The sequence below is a fragment of the Mobula hypostoma genome, chromosome 6, assembly GCF_963921235.1.
Source record: "Mobula hypostoma chromosome 6, sMobHyp1.1, whole genome shotgun sequence".
Taxonomy (NCBI): domain Eukaryota; kingdom Metazoa; phylum Chordata; class Chondrichthyes; order Myliobatiformes; family Myliobatidae; genus Mobula; species Mobula hypostoma.
Genome location: NC_086102.1, coordinates 40,478,491 through 40,505,652, shown reverse-complemented (window position 1 = coordinate 40,505,652; position 27,162 = coordinate 40,478,491). Strand labels below are relative to the sequence as shown.

Here is a 27,162-nt window from a genome sequence, read left to right as displayed (position 1 = left end):
GGTATTTTGGCGTAGCAGTGAGCACTGTTAATTTAACAGTGAGCTCTGAGCCATGAGATATTCCGAGTTTGGAACTTTGCAAATTCTTAAGCTTAACTAGGAGCCAAACTAGAAAAAAGTACAGGTTTATGCTGATGCTGCAAAGGATTCGTTTACTCCACATAGCTTAGGATTTTTTTCTTTCGACATTGTCTCATCCCATTGTTTATATCATTATTTGTCTCAAAATTGGATAAGAAATTGAGTTCAACCATTTTGTTTTAAATGGAGCTGCAGTTCTTAAAGTGTGGAGAAGTAATTTGCTGCCAGTTTGTCATCGATCAGTGCTGAAACATGTGATTAGTTTTGGCTACACTTATTCATTTATAGATTTTGGGTACTCTTCATTCCAAGCATAACCAGCAGCCAAGCTTTATTACAGACCTGCCTCCAAATCAAAATGCACTTCCTTGAAACCAAGTCATTTCTCTTTCAACAGATTTGTCATACCTAAATTAGTGCACCTTTAGTGTTTGCCATGATGTGGTGTCACATTAATGATAACTAATTTATTTTCAAATATTATCTGATCAATTTCCAAAAATTAATTTGCCAACTGAGACAGTAATAACATAGGAAGTGATAAGGTGACTTTAATGAGGAACCTAGTAAAACTTTAAACAATACTTAATTGTGAAAAGTCATTTTTAAGAACTGGGCAACTAAATAATAATAAACAGTTACGAGTGCCACTGCATTTTCATGTTCTTTGAAACTGAATTTGCCGCCTTACTTCTTACTAATTATTACAGAATATTAATAGCAATACAGCCCATTTCTTCAAATTCATAATATATAGTTTTAAAAAATTAATTGAATAGTGGCTAACTTTACTGAATCATTATAATTCACCAAGAGTATTGAACCCCAGCTGGCATTCATCCATGACAATTTATTTAAGTCAGTAATTAGCCAACCATACAGAAACATGAAGTACAACGATTAAAATTCTGGAAGAATATATCCATCAGACCTTATATCTCTTTGTAATATTAATGCTTCGATGAATTGCATAACCCTTTTCAATTGTTGCTCAATCTCAGGCAATTTTATTGTTCACTGGTTTCATACAGAAAGTAAAGAAAATACTTTTAATCGATCAAGAAGTTCCAGCGTCTCCAGCATTGACAAAGAATCAAAGGAGGCCATAACGGCTTTGTACTTCATGGAGTCCTTCAGCCGTAAGATGGACACAACCCTCTCACCATGTCTCTGGGTTGGTACCAGTCTGGGTACAGTACTAGTTATCTCATTGAACCTTCCTCCAGAGGAGCAAAGATACTCAGAGCCACTCATGGTTTCTCCCAGTGGTAAGAAATTTCTGTATGTTTATAAAATGACTTCTCATTTTAGCAATATTTTTGAAAGCAACATTTTTTGGTTATCGCATTAGAAGACAGAGATGGAACCTAGTCATTTACAAAAGACAAAGAAAAACCATTTTCATTCTGGAAAGATGTAACTAGTGGAGGCCTTCAAGGATTAGTTCTTGGTCCTTAATTATTTATTATTAATATTAATGACCTGGAGGAGGGGAGAGAGTGTAAAATGACGGAGTAAGTGGACAGGGTCATTTTGCCAATAAGATAATAGGTGAGAGGGCCTGTTGCAGGGATGATATTTGGACCCTGCAGAAGAATATAGATTGAGTGAGTGGGCAAAATCTTGGTAATTAGGGTTTGATGTGGAAAGAGTGAGGTCATGCACTTCAGTAAGCAAATCAAAAACAGTCTATTGTCTAAATTGGCCGAGGTCCATTGAGTGGAGTACAAGTGGTAATCTTGTGTATGAATTACAAAATGTCAGCAGGTAGATGCAACAAGTCGTGTGTAGTGAGTTAGAGTTTAGAAGTAAGGAGATAAGTTTACAATGTACAGGGTGTTGCTGAGGCCTCACCTGGAGCATTGCAGATAGGTATGGTCCATGATTTAAGAAAGGATATATTAGCATTGGCAGCATTCAAAAAGTGATTCACTGGGGATGAGAGGGTTATCCTACCATAAGTTACTAAGAATTTGGATATGTGTTCTTTGAATGGGAGGTGATCTTTTTGAAATGTAAGAGGTCTTGACAGGGTAGATATTGAGATGCCTCCAGTAATGGAAGAATCTCAAATGAGGGAGCATGTTACAAGATAACAGGATGGTCATTTAAACTGAGGTGCATAGGAAGGTAGGCAGGTCTGTAAAATTCCCACCCTCCTGAGGAATATAGAAGTTAGATAACTGAAGTTATTTGAAAAGGAATTAGATAATTATTTGAAAGATTGAGGAATTGAGGGCTTTAGGAAATTGGCACATATGAAATGTGTGATGTATCAGCAGTAGTCATGTTGAATATCAGGGCAAGCTTGAGGAGCCAGGCAGCCCTACTCCTGCTCCTGTTTTCTTGTGTCCTTCATGACAACAGTCAAAACACGTACATTCATGCAGCTTTCATGGGCTCAATGGCGTTTTACGCACCACAATCCTGGGGAGACACCAGATTGTGTAGAGGGAGAGAGAGTTTAAAAAAAGCAAGGGGGCAGTCAGCACATTTTGCGTGCCATAGTTCTCAAGGAGATGTTGGATTGCACATAATTAGGCACTTAGCAAGGACCAGTAAAAAAGAAGTTAGGTGTGAGTGGAGCGGCCATTGTGTGAGTGGGCTAGTGTTGGAGTAGGGAGTTAAGGCTTTGGCTCATCAAGCTTCAGCAAGGGGAAGCAAAGACCATAAGTCGATTTTTTTTTCATTATTTGTTCTTTCTTCCTTATTACACATTTAGAGCAGTGGGGATGCCAGACAGGATACTGAAATTCTCCTCTTGCAGGATGTGGCAAGGCAGGAAGATGTCCGGGGTCCTGATGACTACACCTGCAAGAAGTGCATCCAGCTGCAGCTTATGACAGACCGGTTAAGGAGTTGGAGCTGGAACTGGATGAACTCTGCATCATTTGGGAGGCTAAGGGGCTGATAAAAGTGCAAGACACTGGTATCTGAGTGACCATCAGGAGAGGGAAAGGGCATAGGCAGCCAGTGGCCATTCCCCTCAACAACTGGTATACCGCTTTGAATACTGTTGTGGGGGGGGGGTCAGGATGGGGGAAACGACCTGCCAGAGGAAACCCAGAGCGGTCAGGACTCTGGCTCTGTGGCTCAGAAGGGAAGGAGGGAGAAGAGCCGTGCTTTGCTGATAGGGGATTAATTGGTTAGGGGAACAGAAAGGAAGTTCTGTGGACGAAAACAAAATTCCTGGATGGTTTGTTACCTCCAGGGTGCCAGAGCCAGGGACATCTCGGATCGAGTCCACGGCATTCTTAAGTGGGAGGGCGAGCAACCAGATGTCCTGGTCCACTGACATGGGTAGAATGGGTGACAAAGCCCTGCAGAGTGAGTTCAGGGTATTAGGTGCTAAGTTCAAGGGCAGGACCTCCAAGGATCCGATCATAGGAACCAGGTGCCAGAAAAGATAGTGCAGTAGTTGTGGTGAAAGATGTTGTTAAACCCACATACAAAGTCAGGAATCAAAAGATTGTAAATGAGAAAATCTGCAGAGCTGGAAATCGAAGCAACACAAACCAAATGCTGGAGGAACTCAGCAGGCCAGGCAGCATCTGTGGGTAAAAGTACAGTCGACGTTTTGGCTGAGACCCTTAAGCACGACTAGAGAAAAAGAGCCTGTGGAGTAGAGTTAAAAGGTGGGGGAGGGGGGAAGAAACACAAGGTGAAAGATGAAACCGGGAGGGGAAACTGGAAGTAAAGAGCTGGGAAGTTGATCGATGAAAAAGATACAGGGCTGGAGAAGGGGAATCTAATAGGAGAGGACAGAAGGCCATGAAAGAAAGAAAAGAGGAGAGGACCACCAGAGGGAGGTGATGGATGGACAAGGAGATAAAGTGAGAGAAGGAAAAGGGGACGAGGAATGGTGAAGGTGGGGGGGAGATTACTAGAAGTTCGAGAAATCAACATTCATGCCATCAGGTTGGAGACTACCCAGATGGAATATAAGGTGTTCCTCCAGCCTAAGTGTGGCCTCATCACGACAGTGGAGAAGGCCATGGATGGACATATTGGAATGAGAATGGGAAATGGAATTAAAATGGGTGGTCTCTGGAAGATCCCACTTTTTCAGGTGGATGGAGCATAGGTGCTCGGCAAAGTGGTCTCCCAATCTATGTCGGGTCTCACCGATATACAGGAGGCCACACCGGGAGCACCGGACACAGTATATGACCCCAACCTACTCACAGGTGAAGTGTTGCCTCACCTGGAAGGACTGCTTAAGGCCCTGAATGGTAGTGGGGGAGGAGGGATCTTCCTCCTGGCACTTATCCTTGCAAGCAGAACAAGTGAGGAAATTTGAGGAAATTACAAGTAGGCTAGACAAGGGAGATGCAGTGGATGTTGTATATTTGGATTTTCAGAAGGCCTTTGACAAGGTGCCACACATGAGGCTACTTAACAAGATAAGAACCCATGGAATTACAGGAAAGTTACATACGTGGATAGAGCGTTGGCTGATTGGCAGGAAACAGAGAGTGGGAATAAAGGGATCCTATTCTGGTTGGCTGCCGGTTACCAGTGGTGTTCCACAGGGGTCCGTGTTGGGGCCGCTTCTTTTTACATTGTACATCAACGATTTGGATTATGGAATAGATAGCTTTGTGGCTAAGTTTGCTGACGATACGAAGATAGGTGGAGGGGCCGGTAGTGCTGAGGAAATGGAGAGTCTGCAGAGAGACTTGGGTAGATTGGAAGAATGGGCAAAGAAGTGGCAAATGAAATACAATGTTGGAAAGTGTATGGTTATGCACTTTGGCAGAAGAAATAAACGGGCAGACTATTATTTAAATGGGGAAAGAATTCAAAGTTCTGAGATGCAACGGGACTTGGGAGTCCTCGTACAGGATTCCCTTAAAGTTAACCTCCAGGTTGAGTCGGTGGTGAAGAAGGCGAATGCAATGTTGACATTCATTTCTAGAGGAATAGAGTATAGGAGCAGGGATGTGATGTTGAGGCTCTATAAGGCGCTGGTGAGACCTCACTTGGAGTACTGTGGGCAGTTTTGGTCTCCTTATTTAAGAAAGGATGTGCTGACGTTGGAGAGGGTACAGAGAAGATTCCGGGAATGAGAGGGTTAACATATGAGGAACGTTTGTCTGCTCTTGGTCTGTATTCCTTGGAGTTTAGAAGAATGAGGGGAGACCTCATAGAAACATTTCGAATGTTGAAAGGCATGGACAGAGTGGATGTGGCAAAGTTGTTTCCCACGATGGGGGAGCCTAGTACGAGAGGGCATGACTTAAGGATTGAAGGGCGCCCATTCAGAACAGAAATGCGAAGAAATTTTTTTAGTCAGAGGGTGGTGAATCTATGGAATTTGTTGCCACGGGCAGCAGTGGAGGCCAAGTCATTGGGTGTATTTAAAGCAGAGATTGATAGTATCTGAGTAGCCAGGCCATCAAAAGTTATGGTGAGAAGGCGGGGGAGTGGGACTAAATGGGAGAATGGATCAGCTCATGATAAAATGGCGGAGTAGGCTTGATGGGCCGAATGGCCGACTTCTGCTCCTTTGTCTTATGGTCTTAAGTGCTACACCTGCCCCTGCACCTCCTCCCTCACTACCATTCGAAGCAGTCCCCCAGTCTACACCGGGTCTCACTGATGTAAAGAAGGTAATTACTGGATATAGTAGATGATCCTGACCAACTTGCAGGTAGTGTTGCTGCACCTTGAAATACTGTTTGGAACTCTGAACGGTGGTGAGAGAGGAAGTGAATGGGCAGGTGTAGCACTTCTGCTGGCCTGGGTAAGTGCCTGGAGGGTGATCGGTGGAGAGCGATGAATGGACGAGGGAATCACAGACAGAGCATTCCCTGTAGAACGTGGAGAGTGTTTGGGATGTATACATACAGTTTGTTTGGTGGTAGGATCCCACTGAAGATAGTGGAAGTTGCAGAGAGCGATGTGTTGGATGCAAGGCTCATGGGATGGTAGGTAAGGACAACAGGAACTACATCCCTGTTAAGGTGGCAGGGTGGGCATCTATGAAATGGAGGAGATGCAGGTGAGAACAGCATCAATGGTAGGGGAAGAGAAACCTCATTCTTTGGAGGCAGAGGATATCTCAGATGTTCTTTGGAAAAGGAGTAATACATAGTGATATATCTTAGCAATAATTTGTCAGATGAACTGCATTTGGTAAAGGATATAGTTGTACCACTTGGATGCATACAGATTATCTTACACTCTGGATAGGATTAATGCTATAACTGAGAATGTTTAATGTTTTGATCAGTAATATTATGATTATGGATACATTTTAATAAAGTCTGGCTGATTGAATTGTTTGCAGAGTATTCTCCGAAGTCTGAGTTAAAACCAGATTATGTGGCATTACCTTAATTGCATTTGAGGCGCAGTTAAAAATAGGGAATCTATTAAAATTAATAAAATATGAGATTCCATGCAGCTCGTGACAATGTTATGACATACGGTTTTTGGATTTTTCAGGTACAGTGTTTATGTTGAAAGGAGCCATATTAACATTTTCCTCTTTGGATTCTGTGGGTGGTCTAATACATCCCCCATATGAGGTGTGGAGAGATCTAAACAGTGAAGATAAGGATGATAAAGGACGGAGAAGAAAGCTAGTAAAATTTTCACCATCTTCCTCTCAGGAGATGGCAGACCACCAATATGTAGTGCTCTGCTCTGAAAAACAAGCCAAACTCTATTCACTTCCTTCTCAGTGCTGTTTGTACGTACACAATATCACAGAAACTTCCTTTGTATTACGAGCAGATGTCGTAACAATGTGCAATAGTATCTGCCTGGCTTGCTTCTGTGCTAATGGACATATTATGACCTTAAGGTAACTTTCATGTACTGTAAGTGCATGATTTTTCCTTCATATTTTACTGTTTGTTTATTATTGTAAAGTTACATTTGTGAAATTTATAACATAATCAACATAGGTAATTTTCTGTCATATCTCTCTTCTTTGCCGATCTCACCAAACTATAAATTACTTTGGAAACCAGAGGACATTTTATCATTTTGTCGTTGCTCTCTTTAGTTCATTTCGTAATGTTCTTACATAGCACTTACTTATTTTGTACCTTAGTTTACTTGCATCTAAGAATTTTCTTTCTCCAAAGTTCATGTAACATCACTAATATTGCAAGAAGATAGACCATGTCCTCCATGCCAACACAGTTCCACTGCACATTAAGAGTTCCAGCCGTGCAACGAAGGATTGTTCTAATGCCATCCTTTACATTAGCACACACTTAAAGTCATGATGCTTCATAAATTGTCATTCCTTAGTTATCTTGTTACAATTGTGCCTACTGAAGATGAATCTCGGTACATTTCAGCATATTACTCACTGGGAACTAACTCACATGTTAAGAAACCATCCAGATCTTGTTCATAACCAAAGTGTCTTATTGCTAGGTTCTGGGTGCTTTGCTCTATTTTCCTCATTAGGCAGATTGTTCCCTTTTTGTGTTTGCATGTGATTCCATTTTTCCTCTGTTGATTAATGGGGCATTTAAAATCAGAACTTAGAAAATAGTCCACAGATCATGATTCATAATTGTAAGATTCTGCATTACAAGTATTGTAAGTTATATGATAGTAAAGCAAAATAAAAAACAAATCCCATGAACACACATTTGGTCCATAACCTTCTGTGCCTTGCACTTCAAGCGCTTGTCCAGATGCTTCAGAAGTGCAGTGAGAATATCTGCCTGTACACTTCCTCAGGCATTCTACTCCAGATTCCAACCACTCTCTGTGTGTATATATTTAAAAAATCCCCTCAGAACCCTTCTAAACCTACTACCTCTCTCTTTAAACCTATGCCCTCTTTGCCTTATATACCCCCAGCATGGGAAAAAAATCTTACTGTCTACCTTACCTATCCCCACGTAATATTGTATACCCGTGATAAGGCTGACCAGATGACATAATTGAATTTGAGTAATGAGGGCTTTTTAATCATAACTCGTGTTTCCAAAGGAATGTACGGTAAATAAAGGTGAATGAAGACAGATAGAGGGGAAATAATCAACACACAGGACTCTGTGAGTTGCAGAGGACAGCAATTGCTAGAAACTTGAAATGAAAAGAGAATGCTGAAAATATTCAGCAGAACTCAGATAGTATATATGGAGGGAGAGAAGCTAAGTTAATGTTGTGGTTTACAGGATTACTGGTGAGCTGCATGAAGGTCATCAGAAGCAATGAAACAAAAATAACTCCAGCTAACCTGTCATCACCTCCGATAGAATTGAAATGTTCTTTAGTGATCTTAAATTGCAATAAGTAACTTTTTATCATTTTTTTCAACTATAGCTTGCCAAGTCTTAGGCCATTGCTGGATGTAAACTACCTTCCTTTAACTGATATGAGAATAGCCCGGACTTTCTCCTTTACAAATGGTGGACAGGCTCTGTATCTGAGTTCACCCAGTGAAATCCAGCGAATCACCTACAGCCAGGAGATGTGTGAAAATCTTCAGGTGAGAATGCATCTCCATATATGAACTATTACTCTTGTTTGAGTGTTGGATAACTTGGACATTGTTTTTTAAATAAGTAAAGACTGAGAGCACATCACTAGGTGAAGATATGACTGAATTGTGCTGACTTTGACAGACCGTTCTTAGTGAACCATTGATGTTTGGTTTCTTTTGGGTAAGTAAGTCCGAGGCTTCCATAGACCAGCTCCAAGTCCAGTTCACGATGAATGATGCTTTCTAGTTGCACACTATAAACTGGACTCCACTTGAACTCCAAATGCAGTGCATTAAGGTGCAAGGATGTTAAGCCAGGGAATTCGCCTTTGCTATTGTACACCAACCGGACCTGTCTAATTCATGTGAAAGAGTATTCCTGATCTGGAGATTAAGTAGAAAAAGGTAAATGAACTCATGTTTTAAGAAACATATTGGTGCTTAAATAATTTTTAATATAATTTTAATAATTTAGACTTTTATTACTTTAATGTTTTGAATTTCTTAATTTGTTTTATTTTGCAATTAACAATTTAAAACATTACCAGTTTTTAAATGTCTCTAAGGAGAGGCTCTGACCCCAGCTTTGCCACCTGCCCAAGGCAGTCTGGGGTGGCAGGGCTTCATCAATTCTCATCGACAGTTTGGATCTGTATGGCAGTAAGTCCTTATGACACTTCCTGGGTATAGGACATCAGTCTGACTTTAGAAAGTCTGAATAACCCAAGTAGGTGTGACCAAACAGCAGTCTTTACAAAATTCAGTTTAGTTGCATTTCTTATTTTGTTTTATTTTGCAATTAACAATTTAAAACATTACCAGTTTTTAAACATCTCTAATGAGAGGCTCTGACCTAGCTTTGCCACCTGTCCAAGGCAAGGCACAATCCAGGGGTGTGTGCTTAGCCCACTGCTCTGCTCTCTATATACACATGACTGTGTGGCTAGGCATTGCTCAAACACCATCTATAAATTTGCTGATGATACAACCGTCGTTGGTAGAATCTCGGGTGGTGACGAGAGGGTGTACAGGAGTGAGATATGCCAACTAGTGGAGTAGTGCCACAGCAACAACCTGGCACTCAACGTCAGTAAGACGAAAGAGCTGATTGTGGACTTCAGGAAGGGTAAGACGAAGGAACACATACCAACCCTCATAGAGGGATCAGAAGTGGAGAGAGTGAGCAGCTTCAAGTTCCTGGGTGGCAGGATCTCTGAGAATCTAACCTGGTTCCAACATATCGATGCAGTTATAAAGAAGGCAAGACGGCGGCTATACTTCATTAGAGTTTGAAGAGATTTGGTATGTCAACAAATACACTTGAAAACTTCTATAGATGTACTGTGGAGAGCATTCTGATAGGGTGCATCACTGTCTGTTGCGGCGGGGGGGGGTGGCTACTGCACAAAACCGAGAGAAGCTGCAGAGGGTCGTAAATTTAGTCGGTTCCATCTTGGGCACAAGCCTACAAAGTACTCAGGACATCTTCAGAGAGCGGTGTCTCAAAAAGGCAGCATCTATTATTAAGGACGTCCAGCTCCCAGGGCATGCTCTTTTCTCTCTGTTACCATCAAGTAGGAGGTACAGAAGCTTGAAGGCACACACTCAGCAATTCAGGAACAGCTTCTTCCCCTCTGCTGTCCGATTCCTAAATGGAAATTGAGCTCTTGGACACTACCTCACTTTTTTAAATATACACTATTTCTGTTTTTGCACATTTTTTAATCTATTCAATATACGTATATTGTAATTGATTTACTTACTATTTTTTTTCACTTCTGTATTATGTATTGCATTGAACTGCTGCTGCTGAGTTAACAAATTTCACGTCACGTGCCGGTGATAATAAACCTGATTCCCATTCAGCCCTTTGTTATTTTTCAGGGACTTTAATACTGAAGTTTGAATAATTGCAAAACAGTCTAGATATTGTAATAGGTGATGTTTATATTATTCAGTTTTAATTCAAATCAAATGATTCAGTGAAACATTATGATGCTTGAAAATCCATGGTATGAATGACATGGTCATCACCACCAATGGAAGTCACCCTCAGAGACTAAGGCCCAAATGGCAAATTCAGGAATGGGAATTCAAGGGCACTCATCGGGAGATCAGCAGTGGAAAGAGTCAGCAGTTTCACGTTCCAGGGTGTGAACATCTCAGAAGGTCTAATTTGGGCAAATGTATTGATCCAATTGCAAAGAAGGCACAACAGCTCTATCATGGGCACCCCCTTCCCTAGCATCGAGGACATCTTCAAAAGGTGATGCCTCAGAAAGGTGACATCCATCATTAAGGATGCCCATCATCCAGGACATGCCCTCTTCTCATTGCTATCATCATGGAGAAGGTAGAGGAGCTTGAAGACAGACATTCAACATTTTAGGAACAGCTTCTTCCCCTCTGCCATCAAACTTCTGAATGGACAATTAATCTGTGTACACCACCTCACTATTTTTATTTTGCTCTCTGTTTGCTCTACTACTTTAATTTATACTATGTGTGTGTATATATATTTGTAATTTATAGTTTTTAAAATTATGTATTGCACTGCTGCAAAAGAAAATCTTTAATTCGCCACATATGCCATTACACCTGATTCTATAATACAACCTTATGAAAACATAAGCTTGTATTATATTTCATAATAAAAGATTATATATGAAGTAATATTGAAGATTCTGTTACATTTGTGCTAAGAAGTAACATTTGATACTTAAAGTTTTTTGTTGAATTCTCCGCATGAAGAGTTATTGCAATTTCTGAGATGGAATTGTTGTTTCTAGCTTCTAGCCTGCGGTATTCAGTTCTTGTTTCATAGGGTGCAGCAGTTAGAACTGCAACTTCCCACTAGTATTAATGTGCATTGCACCACTTCCAATGGACTCAGCTTCATGCACATTCTGCAGACTTGCTAATTATTTGCTGGTTAGGTAATTTAGCAATTGTGATGTATTTTGCACATAAAAGTAAGAAAATCTCCACTCACCAACTTGTCTTCTATTTATGGGGCCCATTTCTTTCCTCAATGTAGTATCCAGTTTGACACCATTCTTGTCAAAGTGCCTACTGCTGTATTAGGAAAAGCAGCAGAGTTTAAAACAATTTGGTAGGTGATCATCATTATGTTTAATCAGCACACACACTAATTTGACAGTGACCACATTGTCAGAGCTCAGTAATGCAGTTAACACAGCGATGTGCTGTATAAGTGATCTAAAGATCCTAAAATAGTGACAGTAAGCTCTTCTGCATGCTGTTGAGGACTGTAACACCATGGAGGGATGTTTCAGTATTTCTCATCTCCCTACAACCAGTGGTCAATGTGTTGTTTTCAGTTTATATCTGTAGGTCTCTGAGGCTTTGAGCTAGGAGCTCTCACTAAGGAAGCTGAGTTTACTACACCCTTTCAACTGCCTTTATTTGTTTCATGAAGATCAGGTTTCCCCGTCTCTACAGTTTAATTGCTACAGATGGTCTCTCATGAGGGCCCTCAGTTAACATTTTCAGACTCCTGAGAGTCTACACCGCATACACTCGCTCTTGGTCCCACAGTGGAGGAAGCTCACCAATGCCTCTTCTTCCTGAGGAGGCTGAAGAGAGCAGGACTTTGCACAACGCATCACTGGCACCAGCCTACCCGCCATCAAGCACAGATAGACAGAAAGGTACCATAAAAGAGCCAGTAACATTATGAAGGATCCCACCCACCCTACTCATGGACTCCCACCAATCCTTGTAGAGGTTTATCTGTTAGCCACATGGCTATAATCCTTTTAGGCATGTCTTTGGAGGTCTCAGATCACCTGTGGATAAAGGACCTTTACTCTTCTCCACAAATCCCTCACAGTATTTTTAGAAAATTATTATTATTATCTACCTCTCCTATTATGTCGCAAATACCCCAACATTAACTTCACAGCCTTTTTTTTTAAGCTATGATGTACATCTGGTCTAAAAATGTAAGCTGGCTGGAAATAATGCTATTATTTGTAACGTAAGCACAAAAATCCATCACGATGCATTTAAATTGATGCCTGCAGCCCAACAACCTTGTTTCTAGATTATGACTATCTGTAGTAATTTCAATAAGATGACAAAATTGGTACATTTTATGATACCTTCCTTTCCATAAATCTTGACATTGTTAGCTCTAATGATTCATTTCTTTTTTCAGGAAATGCTGGGAGATTTGTTTACTCCTATTGAGACTCCGGAGGCCCAGAACAGAGGGTTTTTAAAGGGGTTGTTTGGAGGAAGTGGACAGACATTTGATAGAGAAGAGTTATGTAAGTTACTGAGAAGATAGTGTAATGTGCCACTACAGACACCACACAATAGTCACAAGTTAACTTGTGTTCCTTCAGACTAGTTTTTGATCAGGCATAAATTCTCTTTTGTCCATTTTGCCTGTGGCATTTAGGGCAGCAATGAATGTCCTCCATCTCTGCTGGTGTACACAGATCCCTTCATCGTGTCGGTAGCTTCTTCTCGGTTTTCACGATTGTCAGTCGTGCAAGTCCCTCTGGGACTTCCCCACAACAAGGCAGGCACAATTGATAGCATTTATTTAGTGTGGTGAATGTAGTGTCCAAATTCATTGCCTTTACCATAATATGCTGGAAGGTAATTTCCCTCAACAAGTTTTATGCCAATTTACCTTCAGCTCCTCTTCAGGCAAAATAGATATATTAAAAACATGAGCTATTTAATACTTAAGTAGGTAAGAGAATAGTATTAAAAGACTTCTTTTGCATGAAGTGCTTTCAAAGTACAGAAAAATTTCATCAGTGTTCTTGGAGGAACTGTTTTGAGGGAAATTTAACATTTTCATATTACGTATGAGATGTATCCTAAGAAGTGATTTTAGTGCAAGGTAACAAATCATAAAAAAGTTAATTTGGTTTTGCAGCATCTTCCTCAAGTAGTATTATCCTCTGAAAGAACTATGGAAAATTTGAAATCCTAGTATATTTCACAGCTTTCTAGTCAAAAAATGCAGATGACTGAGCTTATTTCCTGTTAGACTAAAAATATGAAAGCAAATAATAATTTAATATTTTTTATATTTGTTTTGGCTTTTCCTTGGTCAAGTTGGAGAGGCTTCAGCAGGCAAGGCATCTCGAACGCTTGCCCAGCACATCCCTGGACCTGGTGGACTTGAAGGGGTTAAGGGTGCTGCATCTGGAGTAGTTGGTGATCTAGCCCGTGCTCGTATTGCTTTGGATGAACGTGGACAGAGACTAGGGGAATTGGAAGAGCGAACTGCTGCTATGATGGCAAGTGCAGAGACCTTCTCCAAACATGCACATGAGGTAAAAAGCATTTGATTCTATCAACAGCAATAGACACAAATGCTAGGGGAGCTCAGCAATTCGGGCAGCATCAATGGAAATGAATAAACAGTCAACGTTTTGGGCTGAGACCCTTCTTCATGTCTATTCATTACCATAGATGCTGCTTGGCCTGCTGTTCCTCCAGCATTGTGTGTGTGTTGCTTTGGATTTCCAGCATCTGCACAATTTCTCATGTTTATGATTCTATCAAGAATTTTTGCCTTTGGAATTTATTTGTCTCCTGTGAGCATTCAAAAACATATTTATGTCCTAATCTTCCACATGGTGTGTTATTCTCTAAGCTGAATTATACTTTATACTTCATTGTCGCCAAACAATTGATACTAGAACATACAATCATCACAGCGATATTTGATTCTGCGCTTTCGCTCCCTGGATTACAAATATTAAATATTAAAAATAGTAAAAATTAGTAAATATAAAAATGTAAATTATAAATCATAAATAGAAAATAGAAAAATGGAAAGTAAGATAGTGCAAAAAAACCGAGAGGCAGGTCCGGATATTTGGAGCGTACGGCCCAGATCCGGGTCAGGATCCGTTCAGCAGTCTTATCACAGTTGGAAAGAAACTGTTGCCAAATCTGGCCATATGAGTCTTCAAGCTCCTGAGCCGCCTTCTGGAGGGGAAGAGGGACGAAAAGTGTGTTGAATTATCCTGGAAGAGCACCAAATGTGAACAGTTGTATCTCTCCAAGGAGAGGGAATTATTAAAGACATTATGATCTCTACATGTTGTAGTTTTGCAAACTCAGCAAGAAAACATTGTCTGTTCTCTAACCCATAAACAGTCCATAATTATTTACATTCACTTTAAACTCTGCCACCTGCCACACATCCCTCCCGCAGCACTCCACCCTCACCATTCCCAACATCTTTTGCTCCCGCCAGATTTACAAATTCGCTCTATGCTCCATGTTGACAAATACAGTACTGTGCAAACATCTTGGGCTCCCTAGCTATATGGATGTGTCAGACTTTTGTACAGTTCTGGTCACCACAACACACAACAGATGTGATTACACCAGTGAAATAAAGAGTAATTTATCAGTTATGCTGGTGAAACCAAAACTAGTGAAACATTACCATATGGAATATTTGGATAAGCAATGATTATGTTGTATGGAAAAGAGAAGTCTAAAAATAGACTTAACGAAGGTATGTAAAATTATGAGGGATCTAGACAGAATAAACGGGAAAGATTCATTTTCCATTACAGGTGGGTAAAATGCCGGAAAGAAGGTAAATTTTAAGAATTATTAGAACAGTTAGAGAGGAGGTATATTTTTACATAAAATCATTATGATATGAAGCTCACAACATGAAGAGGTGGCTTAGTAAAACCCTCCTTATATTTTAAAAGTACTTGATATATACTTGAAGAGCCACACCTATAAGAATCTGGAACTAATCTCAGAAAGTGAATTAACATTAAAAAAATTGGAGCTGGAGTCGACCATCTGGATCTTAAAACTTGCTCTGCCTTTAATTGAGATAATGGTTGAAATTCTATCTCAACATCATTTGTCTGCATATTCCATATCCCTCATTTCACTTAATGTTGAGAAATCTATTGTTTGTTATCTAAGTTATCAAACTCAATGGTGTGGCCTCCACCGCCCTCTGATGCGCGGGTTTCCAAAGATTCCAATGATTCACCATCCCTTGAGTTTTCTTCTGATCATTTCTCTTGATCAAGGTCCAAAATAACTTGCCTCTCATTCAGTTGCAAGTTTATCCCCTGCACAGCAGCATGAAGCAAGGGGGAATGCAGTGATTTACAACGTGTTCCTGCACAGCAGCATGAAGCAAGGGGGAATGCAGTGATTTACAACGTGTTCCTGCACAGCAGTGGATTTCACTACATCCCCAGCACGGCATCACTCAGCCATTGTCAATGTTCAGGTGCAGAAGGCTCCCTGAGTTTGGTCAGGAGCACCTGAACAAATCAGCTCTCAGCGGGATATTTGTGTACAATCAAAACACTGAAGAAGCCAGAAATTGAAAATAAAAACAAATTGTTGGAAGCATTCTGTAGGTTGAACAGTGTCTGTGAAAAGAGGAATTGGATTGGTGTATTATTTTCCATATACTGGACTGAGATATAGTGAAAAACTTTTGTTTGAATACTAATCTGACAGATAATTCTAAACGTAAGTACATGGATGTAGTAAAAATGAAAACAGGATGCTGAATATAGGTCACAGTTACAAATAGAGTGCAGTGTGGGTAGACAAACAAAGCACAAGGGCCATTGTATTTGGGAGACTGAGTTCATCTTTTAGCATTTGAGGCATCCATTTAAAAGTCTGATAACCGTGGTACGTTCTCTCAAGCTGGTGTAGCTACCGTCCAATGGGAGAGGAGACAAAAGAGATTCACTGTGGTGGGACGGTCCTTGATTATGTTGGCTAATTTCCTGAAATGAAGACAGGATCATTGGGAGGGGTGGCTGGTTTATGTACTGGACTGGGCTGCATACACGACTCAGGACAAATTGTTGGTGATATTAAACCTAGGAAATTGAAGCTCTGAGCAGTCTCTTCCTCAACACCAATGATACAGATGGTGCTACAGTTCAGGTTTTTCCATTAAGGCTTCACCCTCTGAGTGTTTCTTTTCCATTATTACTTGTGGATTACTAGTCTGGTAACATAAGCACTACCACTGTAGAATGGATATTTCTATTTCAATTGTCAAAACTGAGGTCAATTGCCTTCTCTGTCATATGTTTTACGTGATCCTTCACTTCTAAGAATATCTTTATATATTAATAATGTTATTTTATATATAAATGTTTTATATGCCAGATTTTTATCTGCAGTGTGATTATATCAGTTCTGTAAAATGCTTTTGAAAGGCATTTTCTGCATTCCACTTCCAATTCAATTTTTCCTGCAAAATATGAATTACAATAGTATTAATATAGCAAAACAATAATGAAATAATAGCCAAAATATGAATTATCAGATAATTTAAGCATTGTTGAGTTAAGATGACTAGATTATATTGTGAAATAATAATGTTGAAATGTTCATTTATCTGCATATGGCAGTTAATCTTTTGCCATTATATTGACGGCATATGTTCTGTTTTCAAAGAGCATCAAATGTTTGTACCCAGATCTCATATACTGGCTTATTAAAATAAGGCAATATATTAGATTTGAGAACATGAAAATCCATTACAATCACTGTGCTTACTAGTAGCTACTGCCAGCATGAAAAAATAGTATATTGTTACATCCCAGTTCAAAAAGTAGTTTTGATTTGTCCCTCTGACTATACCCCTTACCCATCCTCTGGGTCACCCCCCCCCCACCTTGTCTTTCTCCCTGGGCCTCCTGTCCCGTGATCCTCTCATATCCCCTTTGCCTATCACTGTCCAGCTCTCGGCTCCATCCCTCCCCCTCCTGTCTTCTCCTATCATTTTGGATCTCCCCCTCCCCCTCCCACTTTCAAATCTCTTACTAGCTCTTCCTTCAGTTAGTCCTGACAAAGTAGTCTCAGCCCGAAACGTCGACTGTACCTCTTCCTAGAGATGCTGCCTGGCCTGCTGCGTTCACCAGCAACTTTTATGTGTGCTGTTTGATTTGAATTGTTTTCCTTTGCTTTACACTTGAGGACAAACCTACTTTCTGGGCAAAAGCAAGTAAAATGAAGAGGACTTGGGTGCTATTGAGCTATCACTGAGGCTGAGAATGCCGGGAATGATGCAGACAACACAGTATAAAGTGCATCAGATGGAAGTCATATCACAGGACTGGCTTCTTGTTTCACCTGGCAGTGATGCAGACTGAGGAAGGGGCGCACGGTAATGAACAGCTTTCATCCATGCGTCTAGTCCACTCAAATTGCAGAGAAGAACGTGGATGTGAAGTTCTGGGGTTAGTTATAAAATGTTGATTAATTTCATAGGAGAAGCAGATGAAACCTAGGAGTTTTTGTGCTGCAATGCTGATGTATTTGTATTGTAATTCTCTCTCCTCATCTAGGCACAAGTTCCTTCCACTGGGTATTTCTGCACTAAAGCTAGGTATACAATACTGATATGAACCCAGAAATGTAGGTGAATTCAATTCTGGCATATTGAAAGAAACTTCAGAAATTTTATCTTCATAATACTCCCAGCTAGAGGGGAATGGAACTAATTTCTCCTTAGTCTGAAATGGATGAATGCCATCTCTGTAAATGTTCTTTTATGTGCAATCATAGTCATCTTCTGTCATTGAATTGCTAATTGCTAATAATGTCTTACTTGGATTTTTTTTCTCCTTTTTCAGTTGATGCTCAAATGCAGAGATAAGAAGTGGTATCAGTTCTGAAGACTACAAGAACAGTTAACTATGCGTTAATTCAATAATGCCATTCAGGGAAATGGATGTTGTCTCCTTCTATTGGTTGCCAGAAAGGAAATGGCTTTTCTCCTCCAAAACTCCTATTCTCAAAAACAATATGAAAAATAACATGAATCCTTCTGTTTCCACAAATGAAAGAACAAAAGCTGAATACGAGGTCTCAGTCCATTGAGACTAGGATTTTATCCTTGAAGCTTATGTTTCCATTTCACCCAAATGCAATAGACGACTCACATTTTATTTAAAAAGAGCTTTTTCCTCACTCAGTATGGAAAGGCAACCCGGTAGCAACTTGTACAGATTTGAATGATAATGCTCTTATAGAAAAAATACTTTAATACCTTGCATGGAAAAAATATCATCCTTATGATAAACAAAAGCATGTTATTATTGGAGATGGGAGGGGATGGATTTCATTTCTAGCTTTGACAGAATACAAAGAGAAAACAAGAAAAATATTTCTATTTTTAAATCTGCATAGCAAAGCCATGTGAACTGCAACAGAGAATTGACTGTTTGATGGCCGAATGAATGAATGATTGGATGTGCTGTTCAACAAACTGGAAACTGTTGAATACCAGATAACCTGGCAGTGAATCTTTAAATTTCATTAAAACTTCCCTTAGCTACAAATTCTGCTTTGCATTAGCATATTGCTCTGGTATGATAAAGAATATGCAGCATGATTGATGTTAATTACAATAGAGCAGAAGGTCAAACCATTAGATTTGTTTCTTGATTACTCTGTTACAGGGTGTAATGAATATTTCTTTGAGAACTTGGGCAAACTGGAGTCTACCTAATTGTCAGTGTCTTTTCTCTGCAAGCATTTATATGGGAAACGGTCATTATCAGGTTGCAGAAGGTTATGTACTTTGAGGAGTTGGATAATTTATGGGACAAGAGGCAAACATTCCATTGCATCCCACTCTCCTTCACAACTAACATAATCTCAGTTTATGCCGTGTGGATTGGTTGGAAGAAAATAGGAGGAAAAACCTTGATTAACTTTAAATTAGAACCTCTCTGTAGCATTAACTTGTGCACAAATCAAGTATTAATCATATATCTCAAAAGAAACTGGCATTGTTCACTCCATGGCTCCGTATACGTATAAACTTGTACTGATGACCAAAACATAAAGTAAACTATGGCCGATTCTGGAATGTTTCCAGCATTTTCTGTTTTGATCACTGATGCAAAGACAGAGAGATGCTTGCATCTCTTTGCTCTCAAGAGCTTTGACTACTCACCAATACAAACATCCCACAGTAAATCTAGTAAGCACTGATAATGTACTATTTTACATTCAGTGACACAGATGTGGAATACATCTGTTTTGCTATGTCTCCAAAGTACACAGTTCAACAGAGTTCATGTTATCAGATCTACAAATAAGAACTGTACATAGTGCATTCTCTCCAATATCAACATCACAGTTTTGATACACTCTTGGCAGTTAATTACAATTTACATTGCTGCCAGCATGCTTTATAACTGGAAGCACTGACGGATTACTTGATGGTTCTTTATTTCTAACAATCCATTTACAAGATAAATCCTGTGAATATCCCAGTTAATCTGGGCAACGATAGCCAGAACTAAATGACCCATCACTATTTATATAGAGTGTGATTGTCAAAATTATGTACTCTGTTGTGGACTTCTTGTCTGATACGTGGTGATTTTTGTTTTTTAAATGTTAGGCAATCTGTGCCAATTTCATTTTAATCTCTGACATAAAAGTTAGGGTTTGTATTTGTGCCTCGTGTTAAATGTTACAGTGTTTTTACTTGATCTTTTGTAACACTGGCATTCACAGATTTACTTTAGATAAGACCATAAGATTTAGAAGCAGAATTAGACCATTCGACCGATCAAGTCTATCCGCCATTCCATCATGGCTGATTGATTATCCCTCTCAATCGCATTCCCCTGCCTTATCCCTGTAACTTTTGGCACCCTGATTACCCAAGAAGCTATCAACCTCTGCCTTAAATATACCCAATGAACTGGGCTGCACAGCTATTTGTGGCAATGAATTCCACAGATTCACCACCCTCTGGCTAAAGAAATTATTCCTCATCTCAGTTCTAAATGGACGCCCCTCAATTCTGAGGCTGTGCTCTCTTGTCCTAGACTCCCCCACTAGAGGAAACATCCTCCCCAAATCCACTCTATCCATACCTTTCAATATTTGATAGGTTTCATTCTTTCAAACTCCAGTGGATACAAGCCCAGAGCAATCAAATGTTTCTCATACGTTAACTCTTTCATTCCTCAGATTTTTCTCGTGAACCTTCCTGTGGACCCTCTCCAGTACCAGCACATCTTTTCTTAGATAAGCGGCCTAACACTGCTTATAATACTCCAAGTGCAGTCTGACCAAAAATGTGGTTTCCACAAATGTTGAGAAAATAGTGGTTTACAATATTTACAATCATGAATTACAATATTTAACTCTTTAATTTTATACAAGAATATGCAGAGAAAAGCTTTCAACTCTAATGATTATGTAGAATTAAATTAAGCTAGTTTTTTTCCTGCACGCAGTTCTCACCAGCACACTATCAGAATGCAAAAATATTCCTCATTAATACCACATCACCAACAATCTTGTCCAATTCACATTATGTAGAATTAAATGAAGCAACTTGTTCCCCTCACCCAGTTCTTACCAGGGCATCATCAGAATGCAAAAACTTTCCTCATTAATTGCCACTGCACCAACAATCTTGCCCAGTTCAAGTTAGACTTAATTTAAACAAATTAATGTTGGGTTTCACTCCATTATCATCAAAGCATAATCCATAAAGCAATAATTATCAAAAAAAGCTGGCCATAAAATTCTCTACCCCTTTCTAAGGCATGGATTTATTTCTTTTCCAATATGTATTGTTGATGACATCCACAAGTTGTGATGTCATCGTTATCTCTCAAGATTGTAAATAAGGAAGGGAAAAAAGCACAATTTTTGAATACCAAAATATTTTACAGAATATTAACTGAAAATTTGAAGAGGCAAAGAACTTTGTGTTATCTAGAAGCAGACTTGTCATAAAAAATACCTTACCTTGATAAAAACTTTTATTTCAAAATACTTCATATGAAATACTTCAGTGAGAAAATTGCAATCCATAAATTTATTTTGTTTTTTTAGGGAAAGAAAGTAAAAATTATAGTTTAGTAAGCCATTATAAAATCTCCAGCTACATACAACAAAGCAATATGTTTTTAGATTTCCTATTGAGATTAGTCTTAATATGTAATTCTGTCAATTCAATTAATTTCCTTTGAATACTGTTGAGAAGGCAACAAAACAGCTGAATGTTTGAAGGACATCAGAAATAATGACAGCAAATACTATTTATTTGAGTGCCATTATAACTCCACAATTTGGCCTTAGTATATTTGGGGACATGTTCAGAACTATTAGATTGAAGCATTATTGCCTACTGAGAGATTAATTATCTGCAGTCCTAATCTACTCGGTGCTGCCCCTTAATCCAGTTTCAATTTGAACTACCTTCCGTTCCATTCCCATTGCTATTAATCACTTTGAGCCATTAATAAGATGTATAATCATTAATTTCCCTCTTGTACTATTTTAATTCTTCCTCAAATTTCTGACATCAGGGCCTAACCATGTGAGAAAGTCAAGCTTTACAGGATTTATGTGGGTATAGTGTTCAAATTATAGATGGTCCCAAAATTCTAGAGATGGTTAACAAAATATATATATTATGCATGTTCAATCTTATTTTTGTTTTGTATGTGCTAAGTTTAAAACAGCATCTGAATTTTCTAAAAGATATAGCTGTTTCAACTAACAACCAGGATTGGGTCTTTCAGTTGATCACAAAAGGATTTCACATTTGGAATTATGGACTCATACCAGCATATTTTTCTGCCTAGGAAAAATGCAGGGCATGTGAAAAGGTTTGCGCTGTCCTGAGCTTATTAAGTTCACATTTTAAAATAGGTGTTGATTCCTTTACTTGCTATATTTTCCTTTAAAGGTCCATGCCCTATAATGTAAGTGAACAACTTTAGCTGGACTGTGGCGTAATCATATTGCCACTTTATGATACTCCCATCATATTTTTGTGGACAGTTAACAGCTGCAAATGATTGATTTTGCACTGTAAGTGAGAAATCCCCCATTGCTAGGTTAACCAAGCAATTTTTTTTTCTCTTTCCTCATTTGTAATTATTAATTAAATTATTATTTTAGTAGATCTTCGGCATTGTACATTTGTAACATTTACAAGTTACATTTGGTATACAAAAGTACTATTTTTAAAGATTGATCATGATTAGTATTAAAAACTGAATGTATCCATACTTTAACGTGGCTGGGTCCCAAGAATTGGAACTAAGGTTTGTATTGTTCTGATTTTTTTTTTAAGTTTAACTGGTAAAATGGTTAATTAATTGCAAATCATTCTACCAAAAACTAGTCCTATATATTACATACCATTATCCTTGTACAATAAACTGCCAATTTAATGTTTACATTTTCCATATGGTATATGCTCTCTTCAGTTCAGTGAAGATGTCCCTATCTCCATGGTTAGAAATACTGGTGCTTGATCTCTTTAATTTTGCACATGTAAAGGACCATAACCTTCTGTTATCATATACTCAGCTACATCACAGAAACAATGAAAATGTCTTTCAAATCTGAATTACTCCTTTGTGCACTAAGTCATTTGATTTAGCTACTTTGGGTTTATTTGGTTAGTTCTGTTAGATTCATATTTTTAAAAAGACAGGTATGAATCGCTCTTTGATTGTAATCCTCTTTGCGAGATTGCATGGCAGCAAATCAGGTGCAATTGTATCCTGCAGTCTGGCTCAAATCAAATGACGTGCTCTGTGAAGAAAAGAATAAAATCCAAACTCATCTTTGCAGTGTGCTCTCAGACCATATCACACTTTTATGGAAACTTGAATGCATTTCATGGCACTTTATTGGTCTGTGAAACAATTAGCTGTAGTATTTTAAGTGATAATCAGCAAGAAAAGCACTTTATTATTAAGCCCTTCACTGTAACATTTTTATTATGGTTATGTCTACCAAAGATAGAAATATTTGTTCAGTGGTGGCACAGACTTATTGATATTCTTTCATGCATGTGCAATCCCTATGCAAGTGAAGTACGACTTTCTTCTCCAAGTGAAAGAATACAATCGTCGCCCATCATCCATGATGAATAATGTTTATTCTCTACAGATGCAAAATCTATTAAAACGTTCCACAAGATTTAAGTTTCCTTAGAATGCCATATTTGCATTCCAATGACTGTGTTCATTCCATTTATTATTTCACTGGTACTTTTTAATTACTGTCCAGTATTGTTCATTGTTACAGAATAAACCACTATAGCAAGGCAGAACTTCCAAAATTGTTTAACTGTCCAGTAATTACAGCTGTGTGAAAGTTGTGACGAAACTTCAATATAAAGAAAACACTTCAAATTAATTTCAGTGATACAGCGTACAACAGGCCCTTTCCCCTTCCAGCACAAGGAGTGGTGCTGCCTAGCAGCCCACCTATTTAACCCGAGCCTAATCTCAGGACAATTTACAATGACCAATTAAGCTACTAACCGGTACATTTTTGGCCCATGGTAGAAAAGCAGAGCACCCAGAGGAAACCCTGGTGGTCATGGGGAGAATGAACAAACTCCTTACGGACGGAGCTGGAATTGAACTCTGAACTCCAATGTCCAGAGCTGTAACAGCGTCGCATTAACCACCTGGCTATATTACACTTTGAATGATTTAATGACACACAAAAAACACAATCACCAGAGATGAGTTCATTCACAAACCTCAACTGTGTTTCATTACACTGTATCAGCTTGTTTCCTTTTAAAGTAATTGATGTTCATTCTTGTGGGTTGATGCATCTGTGTATATGTATACAGATATTAGTTACTGATTGATTTCTATACACAATGATCATCTGGGTGCTTCCTGTGCCAGTTGCAGAATGAGGAAGGTGAAGTATCTAATTGTGCAGGCTTTTGGGATAGCTCGAGAACAAATCTGCCATTACTCTGCATCTTTTTTTTCCACAAATGTCTGTTTTGTTCAGGGGAGTATGAAGAGCTGTTGACCATAAGTTGTCAGAGACAATTTTTCTGCTGCATGTTAATTGGCCTTATGAAGTAGCCTTTTGGAGTTAGAATATGCTTATTTGATTTTGATGCTGGCCTTTCAATGTAATGCAGAACTGAGTGCAGATATTCTGTCCAGCTGTCCATTACAGGAGCTCAGTATTCCTTTAACCATTCTTCACGAATGGGATCAGGGACACAAAGAAATAAGGGACAGGATGTTGATAAGAACAATACGCACATTTCTGTGATACTGTTGTCTAATTCTGACAGGAAATACCAGCCATCCAGAAACAGGTCTACTACAACACTTGGGACTATTACCAGTGCAATGGTAAGTTTAGTGGCGACATGGCACATGTTTTTCATCGCACTGTTGTCCATATTTTAATCACAAATGGGGCAATCACAGCATAAGAAATACCATCACTATCTCTTTTGTCTTTAAATCATCATACCAAGAGTAGCACTTGGGTTTTAAAATTAGACAATGGGAAATGTACTCAATTGCCTTTCTAAGATTTCTCTCTATTCCATTTCATTCCCCATCAGGTTACTCATAACATTGAGGAATTCTGATAATCAATGCATCACTGTCTGTAATGAAATGAAACAGATCTAACCAATGTATTGTCATTGAATTCTCCAGTGCTGTACACTGTGTTTTAGTCAGCAATGATTGAGCAGGAACATATGGTGATTGAAGTATCTTAGTACACGTAGCAACATCTAAAGCTATGGATTTTTCTATTGTCTGTAAGTAGTGACTCCTTGCATAGCAACCAGATGTTAGATCTTTTGCTTTTCTAATTATTCTAGTTCTTCAAGAACTCCTTGGATTCTAAGTGGCTATCATGTGTTAGTTGCTCAAGATAGTTGTCATGGAAGCTCTTTAAAAGGTCCCACCTGACAAAGAATTTGATTTTACCTTTAAAAATAGAGCGAATAGAATCTTATTTTTCAGTTGAGATTGTTGTATTTAGTTATCACTGCAGTGTGGACATTAAGAGACACTGATGTTGTTAATGCATACAATTTCTTTGGAACCTGCAGCATTTGCTCAAAGAGTGTGTTATGTTATATATTCTGTTGGACTGTTTCAATATTTGTGGGCGTTGCATCAACAGAAGTGTGTTAGAAACAAATGTTATACACCGATTGGTATGTGTCTCCCTTACTGAGGGAAAGAACATTATATCAAAACATCTTTACAACAGGAGAATGGAAATAATAAAATGGATGGAATAATGCTGATTCTGTGAATACTTAGCACACAGCCTCCTTTTCTGTGTAAAACAATGACCAACTCCGATCAATTGTGAAAACAGTTTTCTAAATGATTTTTCAATGCTTAGAAGCAGCAGTGGTTGGTGAGAGGGGTGGTTCAATTTTCTGCTGTCAATAACCATATAAGATATTTGTTATTTTTAACCATAATTAAACAAGGTTTTATTTATTTGTGGTTTGTTCCAGAAGATACTAGCCTCACAGTGATATTTGTAAGCATTTTGTCCTTTCTAGTGATATTGCCACAAGATACTTCAGATCATAAAAGGCTTTCTCATCCATGTGTACACTTGGGTAGTTATTAGTAGAAAAGTTTGCATGTACAGGGCGTGGAAATAGTGGTGCCACAATACAAAAATAAGCCTAACAATATGAAATACAGTTGTACACTTTTAATAAATACATAGCAGCATCACCATTTTTATCACCATCTTTACATTTTAAGTTATGTACTGTCATCAGACAAAATACCTTGTTAGTAATTTAACATTTTTGCCATTATTTTTCAATATTTGATTGCCATCCTAAAAACAGCTAAAGCCAAAAAAAGGGTAAATAAGGTAGTCTGAATTTTTTTTTGTATTGAATGTTACTCTATCTCTTAATCATATTGTGATTTAGCATGAATTCATATGTTTTATGTATGATTTCAACAAAAGGCTGCCAGTGAAAATTGTCATAACTAACCCTGTTGCCATATTTGGGTGTGTAATTTTTAAATGCTTCTTCAATGATCTGGCATTTCTGTAGGTTGTAGAATTAAATCTGTATATGGTTGTATATACAATGTTCTATATGTAATGTATTATGTTATATGTTTGTTAGTGCATAATGTTGATGCTTTTTATTGGGACATGAGGTACTCATGGAATAAACCTCATTTATATTGGAAAAAGAGCATTGATAATTAAAATGTGGTCTTTACAATTATTCAGATTTTCACTGGAAAACAGACACCTTGTACACATTCAAGCTTTAAAATAATTAATACTAGTATACTCAAAGAGCCAAAAGATACTAAAGATTCTAAGAAATAGAAGCAGAAATGTCATCTAGTTTCTTGTGCCTGTTCTGCAATTCAGTAGGATCATGATATTGTTTGGTTCTTCTGCTATTTTTCTACTCTATTTGCATAATATCAACCATTTGATGGCTGGGGTGGACTGAAACGAAGATAACTTTCCAATATTTTCTGAAGAATAGATGAAAAGTGTTTACAATTGCCTCTGGCATTTCTTTGCTGTTTTACAAGGAAAGATAAGCCTGAGAGACTGCAATCAGTTGCTCAGCAACTTACATACAGTAAGAGTTTTAGCCTAGTCTGGCCAAGAAATCTGGTAGTGCTTGATCAGTTCTAGGTTACAAAATCAGCCAAAGCAAGCTTATATATAGTGTATGTAAATAATAGTTTACAGTAAATAAAAGTAGGGAAGCAGACTTGAAGGCATGAATTTCAAGTACTATCTTCTGGTTACTTAATAAATAATTCAGGTGA

At 38.5% G+C, this 27,162-nt stretch overlaps 1 protein-coding gene across 10 annotated transcripts in view; it reads left to right on the top strand.

Moving 5' to 3' along the window:
• The window catches only part of stxbp5l (syntaxin binding protein 5L), a 348,597-nt gene extending 322,037 nt beyond the window's left edge, over positions 1–26,560 (top strand). For 9 of the 10 annotated variants that reach the window (XM_063050648.1, XM_063050644.1, XM_063050647.1 and 6 more), the window contains 6 exons: positions 1,113–1,349; positions 6,532–6,892; positions 8,380–8,545; positions 12,720–12,831; positions 13,637–13,857; positions 18,181–26,560. In XM_063050648.1, coding sequence (XP_062906718.1) covers positions 1,113–1,349; positions 6,532–6,892; positions 8,380–8,545; positions 12,720–12,831; positions 13,637–13,857; positions 18,181–18,222 — 1,139 coding nt within the window. In that variant the 3' untranslated portion in view covers positions 18,223–26,560. The remainder of the gene's footprint in view (positions 1–1,112; positions 1,350–6,531; positions 6,893–8,379; positions 8,546–12,719; positions 12,832–13,636; positions 13,858–18,180) is intronic. The other variant, XR_010018308.1, reaches the window with a different exon arrangement.
• The last annotated feature ends 602 nt before the right edge of the window (positions 26,561–27,162 follow it).